The following is a 6,400-nucleotide window of genomic DNA, read 5'->3' as shown; positions in this document are numbered from 1 at the left end:
GTTTATAGTGGTGGATTTATCAGTTACTTTGACTTTTGTAATTCTGATGAAATATCACTTGTGGAGTTGGATAATATAGCCAAGGAAGTAGGTTGCAGTGGATGTAACATCTATTACTATAAGGTTAATTATTGTGCTGGGTTAGAGTTGATTAACACTGATCAAGATGTAATGAGGTTGGAGACACTTGTGGATAGAAACAGAGTAGTAGAGGTTTATGTAGGCTGTTTTGGAATAGATGATGTTATAGGTGCAGAAGTTAATCAAGTAGGGTCAAGTGCAAAAAGAAGTCAGAGAAAGGGAGTACTTGTAGATATATAGTAGCAGAAGAGAAAGATAGTGATGATGATCCTAATCCGTCAGACTTTTCCTCATCTGATGAGTCTGAGAAATATGAGGATAGTGACTATGGATTTTCTAATGATGATGCATTGTATGAGGCAAACATTGACAAAGATCTAGAGTTTGCTGGTGTACAAAGTAGTAAGAATGTAATGGCTGAGGCAATTGATGAGCTAGAATGCCTTGGAAGCTCCTTTGATGAGCTAAGAAGTATTGATAGCTCATCTAATGAAGGAGGTAGTTCTCATAGGAGGAAATACCCTGTTTTTAATGTTGACTCTGATATGCACAATCATCAATTCAAACTTGGTATGGAGTTTAAGAGTCATGATATGTTTAGGGATGCTGTGAAAGAGTATGCAATTAAGTGGGACAAACATATAACATTTACCGAGAGTGACAAACAAAAAATTAGGGTAGAGTGCAAAGTTGGTTATCCTTGGGTTTGTTATGCTTCATATGTAAAAAGTGATGGGTTGTATAGGATCAAAACACTTGTTGATCAGCACACTTATAATAGGTCATTTGATGTGGCACATGTGACTTCCAAGTGGATTGTGAAGAGGTACTTTGAAAGAATTAGGTTAAATCCTACATGGCCAATTCAGTCATTGGCAAACACTATTTCAAGTGAGCACGATGTCAAGGTTGACTTACAAAAAGTGAGAAGGGCAAGAAAGAAGGTGTTGACACTGGTAGATGGTTACTGCAGCTCAACAATTTGCAATATTAAGGAGTTAAATTGAGGAGATTAGGAATACCAATCTTGAGACAACGGTGTGCATGAAGGTGAAACAAATTCCAAAGGTTAATGAAGGGAGTAATCCAAGGATTAATGATGGGAGCAATGCAGAATCAAAGTTCAAAAGGTTGTACTTGTGTTGGGGTTCATTAAAGAAAGCTTTTATGAATGCTTGTATGCCAGTGATAGGAGTTGATGGATGCTATTTGAAGGGGCCACATTGTGGTATTCTCTTGAGTGTTATTGGGATAGATGCCAACAATTGCATAGTTCCATTTGCCTATGCAATTGTTGAGAAAGAGAAGAAGAAAACATGGTTGTGGTTTCTAGAGCTGCTAGGACATGATCTAAATATTGTAAACTCTCATTGTTATACCTTCATGAGTGATAAACAAAAGGGTTTGATTGATGCAGTGGCTGAGTTGTTCCCAAATGCTTCACACAGGTATCGTGTGAGGCATTTGTACAACAATTTTAAGGGTGAACACAAGGGGTTGGTGCTAAAAGAGCTATTGTGGAAGGTTGCTAGGGCAACAACTATTCCTGCATTTACCAAAGTGATGGAAGAGATTAAAGAAGCTAATTGTAAGGCATATGCTTCGTTAGTAGAAAGACCACCAATTCATTGGAATAAGAGCCACTTCAACACTTTTCCAAAGTGTGACATTTTACTAAACAATCTATGTGAGTGCTTCAATTCAACCATCTTGGAAGCTTGGAGTAAACCTGTGGTTATAATATTGGAGAAGATTAGGTTGTTGTTGATGGAAACAGTTTAAAAAAGAAGAGATGCAATGTAAAGGCACAATGGTCCTATATGTCCTAAGATTCAAAATCTATTGGAGAAAATGAAAGTGGATGCAGCTGGATGGATTCCTAGATGGAATGACAATGAGCAATTTGAGGTTGTAAGGCCATATGGTGAGCAATGCAAGGTGGATTTGCAAGCTTAGAGTTGTGGCTATAGGAAGTGGGATCTGTCAGGCATTCCATGTGCCTATGTTGTGGCTGCTGCAAATTACTTAGGTCAAGAACAAGAAAAATATGTTCATTAGTACTACAAGGTTGAGACTTATCTGAAGATCTATGACAACATGTTGAGTCCTATTAACGGTAGAGAAATGTGGCTAACAACTAAGTATGCAAAGGTGCTGCCACCTGATGTGAAAAAGAGAGCTGGGAGGCCTAAACAACATAAAAGAAAAGAGATTTAAGCACGAACTGAAAACACAAAACTAGAAAGGAAGGGCACTAAACTGACTTGTAATAAATGTGGGAAGATGGGACACAACAGGAGAAGTTGTAAGGTGAAATGCAGATTCGACTACGTGTAAGAAAGCCAACCTGAAGGGAGCCAACCTCAGGGGAGCCAAATTGAACATAGTCAACCTCAGAGTCAATTAACTGCAGAAGGACCTGAGGTCAGGCCACATAGCAGACAGAAGAAACTGGCTGTAAGTGTTCTTCTTCTTTTTCTTCTTCTTCTTCTTCTTCTTCTTTAAATACTAACTTAACTATCATATATTTGATTGTGTTTAATTGTGGATAATTCAATCTTATTGCAGGTTAAAATAAGAGTAGAACAAGAAAGTCACTCAACTCCATCTCTAATGAGTTCAACGAACACACCGAAGGAGGGTCAAATGATGTGGAGAGGCAAGCAAGTGTACAATGCTGGTGGCCTTAAAACAACATCCACTAGACAGAAAAAAGGAGAACTTATAGATTGAATCCACTGCATGGAAGAAGGAAGCACCACTGCACAAAAGCTTAAAGGTTTTTTTTTTTTGGATAAAAGAATGAAGCATCCACATCACTTTGTCATTGGGGCTTTTTGTACATTTAATGGTTTTTTGTTTGGAATGGTTGCCCTTAACTTCTTAACTATGTAAAGGTAGTATTTTGGTTGTCACAAACAATTTTGTGTTTTGCAAACTTGAATGACAAATTTATGAATGTTGGTTTTGTGCATGATGCTTTATTTTATGGATGCTACTCTTGATTTGTATGTAAATTTAGCTTGTGTTAGTTTTGGTTTCCATTTGATTGACGGATGCCATTTCATGCCAATTCAGTAAGTCTTGGATGTATGCAATTTATCAATGATGCCAGTTGTGTGTTTTGAAGATTTCAATGAGCAATTATGTATGTCAATTGTGTGTTTATTCATTGGTTGCCATTTAATGGATGGATGCATTTTGAAGGGTCCATTCTAAGAGGCCACAAATTATTTTTTTGTATTTTATTTTTTGACTTAATGGTGACATTATTATTATTATTATTTTAAATGATAATGCTCTGCTTTTGCAAGGGTGACCACAAATTGTTTTTTAAGGGACAAACAAATGGTGTCATGCTCTATTTTTTTCCAGAGTACAACCTTAACACAAAAAATGAAATTTTCATTCAAAATTATTCACTCATTACATTTCATTCATAATATTCCCCCCCCCCCCCAGTTACATTCATTCATTCATAATAGTCCCTCCATTACATTCTTTCTTACACTACATTACAAACCACATCGATAAAATGATACACCATGAGGCAGCCAAGCATATCCATAGCTTTCTCTCTCTTTGATTCCTTGTCTGTAATCTTGCTTCTAACTTATTGATTTTCTTCAACAACCTAGGGATGATTTGCACTACCCGTGAGCACATATGTAGGTCTACCCAGGTGAACTAATTACAACCATTACTGGGACAACTGAGGAACCTCCTACCAAAATTTGCATCAGTCCATGATGTTTGTATCACCATCCGCCTTCCATAGTAGATGCGTCTCACGTCTTCCATGTCACTTGGGCTCCATCTTCCTTTAGTTGAGCTCTATCTTCCCTAATTTCATGACCCTCTATTCCTCATTCTCTCTCACCCAATGAAATGATGCTCTGTTTTTTTTTTTTTTTTTTTTTTTTGGAACTTGCATGTGGTAAATAGCAGAAGCCGTAAAAGCCAGAAGGGAGAGGTTGCATATGGCGGGAAAGACTCTTATATTCCCTCCAAAAGATAGTTCAGGAGGACAGCTCATTACATTCCGTCCAGTTGTAGACGGAATGTGACGGCGGGGTTAAATTGGTCAATTTTTTGAAAATTCGGGTATTAAATTGAAATTAACTAAAGTACAGGGGTCAAATTGAAAAACGCATGATAGTTTGGGAGGAAAAATGACATTTCCTCCCCTTAAATTATATGTTTTGTGTCACTTTAGTTTCTAAAGTTTTTAGTGTTGTCAATTTGATCTTGAAATATTGATGAAAAAAATAATACATAACATTATAATATTGAAGGACGAAATTGACAAAATCGATATTTTAGGAACTAAAATGACATAAAATATATACTTTAAAGGCCATGTGTATCTTCTATTACCATTCCATTAACGATTTAAACAGTCGCTTGGAATTAGATCAATTTGATTCAAATTGACAACTTTAAAGGCCAAAATAACAAAATCAAAATTTAAAGGATTAAAATGACAAATAACACATACTTTAAAAACTAAAGGTGTCTTTTATCCTAATATAAATGTCAGTCATTTTCATTTTGCTATGCTAGAAAATTGGCCTTAACGGATCAGCAAAGGAATACAGATAAAATTTGTGGATTTTATTTATTTATTTTTTGTGCGGATTTTCCTATTTGATATTATTTTCTGAACAAACTTCTTTCCGACTGGACAGTGTTATTTGGGTTTGTAAAGTTCATCACAGGTCTCATTTTGATGATTCGAACTGTTGTAGGCCATAGTGTTTAGATCACTTATAAAAAAATTAAGTCGATCCAATAACTGTAACCTTGCTATTTTATGACATTTATTTGCAACAAAAAAAAAATGAACAATAAATATTATTTAAAAACTAAACCATATATTTTTCAAGAGACAAATGCGACACAACTACGATTATCTGATCAATCTGAATTTTTTTTATTATTTAAATAATGTATATGTTGTGGCCTAAAATATGAACGGATGAAATTATCAAATACAGATAAAATTTGTGGATTTTATTTATTTATTTATTGTGTGGATTTTCCTATCTGATATTATTTTTTGAACAAACTTCTCTTCAATTGGACAGTGTTATTTGGGCTTGTAAAGCTCATCATATGTCTCATTTTGATGATTCGAACCATTGTAGGCCATAGTGTTTAGATCACTTATAAAAAAAATTAAGCCGATCCAATAACTGTAGCCGTGCTATTTTATGACATTTATTTGCAAATAAATAAATAAACGATAAATATTATTTAAAAACTAAACCATATAATTTTTAATAGACAAATGCGACACAACTATGATTATCTGATCAATCTAATTTTTTTTATTATATAAATAATACATATGTTGTGATCTAAAATATGAATGGATGAAATTATCAATTTGAGACCCCAGATGGGAGCTGAAGAATCAGCTCCATTTTGTTTCTAATGGTTGTGCGGCAAACAATTAAGTGCTTATTTAGAAAATGCCTAAAAAAGCGAAACTCCAAAAAGCCATAAGAAGTTCACTTGAGGGATTGGGAAGAGAAGAAATAAGCAAAATGCTCTAACGTAAAAATACCTAATTACCCTCATGGGTTAAATGGGAAAATGTGAATTTTTCCCATGGTTATAAAAATTTTCAAAATGAAAAAAAAAAAAAAAAACCATATAAGCAATTGTCAAAAACCTAATAAAATAACAAATAACAAATAACAAATAAGCAAATAAACAACAAAATAAGCAATCCTCAAACAAGGCGTAAGTAAGGTGGTTGTTGTATTTGAAAATTTTGTAGTGTATCTTATTTTATCTACATAATAGCGGTTGACACTACAATGCATGCGCAATTGAAATAAGTAAAAATAAAATTTAACTTTTACTATATATGGTAGGTTATGCAAGTGGTAAAAGTCTTATTTATTAATTCAAAAGTTTAATGTTCGAGTCGTACTTTTGTTAACTATCTATTTTATTTATTTATTTTTCAAATAGAAAAATGAGGACATGTGGCATAAGAAGAAGTCACCAAAGTTTGGACACCAGTGAGTTGTTCACTTTTAATAATAGTATAGATAAAAAAATATTTTCATCTTCCTCAAAAAAAAAAAAAAAAAAGGGCATAAATGAGGTGGTATCTATCTATACTATTTAAATAAACAAATGTAGTTTTTTTAAAAAAATGCTCTAAAAATCTATTTCTAAATTCTCATAATTTTAATCAATTTTATTTATAAAATAAAATGATGACAAACAATTTGAATTGTACTTGAACAAATATAACAAATGATAACAAAAAAATTATATACGCTAGCTAACCAAAAAAGAAAGT

The 6,400-nt window shown here is 33.6% G+C and overlaps 1 protein-coding gene across 1 annotated transcript; it reads left to right on the top strand.

Annotated features, from left to right (window-relative positions):
* Positions 1-1,125: 1,125 nt before the first annotated feature.
* LOC145800894 (uncharacterized) lies at positions 1,126-1,863 on the top strand. The gene has a single exon (XM_082890646.1). It carries the CDS (start codon positions 1,126-1,128, stop codon positions 1,861-1,863), a length of 738 nt encoding a protein of 245 aa, XP_082746772.1.
* The last annotated feature ends 4,537 nt before the right edge of the window (positions 1,864-6,400 follow it).

The sequence above is a fragment of the Camellia sinensis genome, chromosome 10 (genome assembly GCF_055761805.1).
Source record: "Camellia sinensis isolate YWXY chromosome 10, ASM5576180v1, whole genome shotgun sequence".
NCBI lineage: Eukaryota > Viridiplantae > Streptophyta > Magnoliopsida > Ericales > Theaceae > Camellia > Camellia sinensis.
Note: the sequence above shows the minus strand (reverse complement) of the source record. Positions and strands in the feature narration are given on the sequence as shown.

Excerpts from the sequence above, each read along its gene's own strand:
- LOC145800894 (XM_082890646.1), top strand. The coding sequence starts at position 1,126 with ATGAAGGTGAAACAAATTCCAAAGGTTAATGAAGGGAGTAATCCAAGG.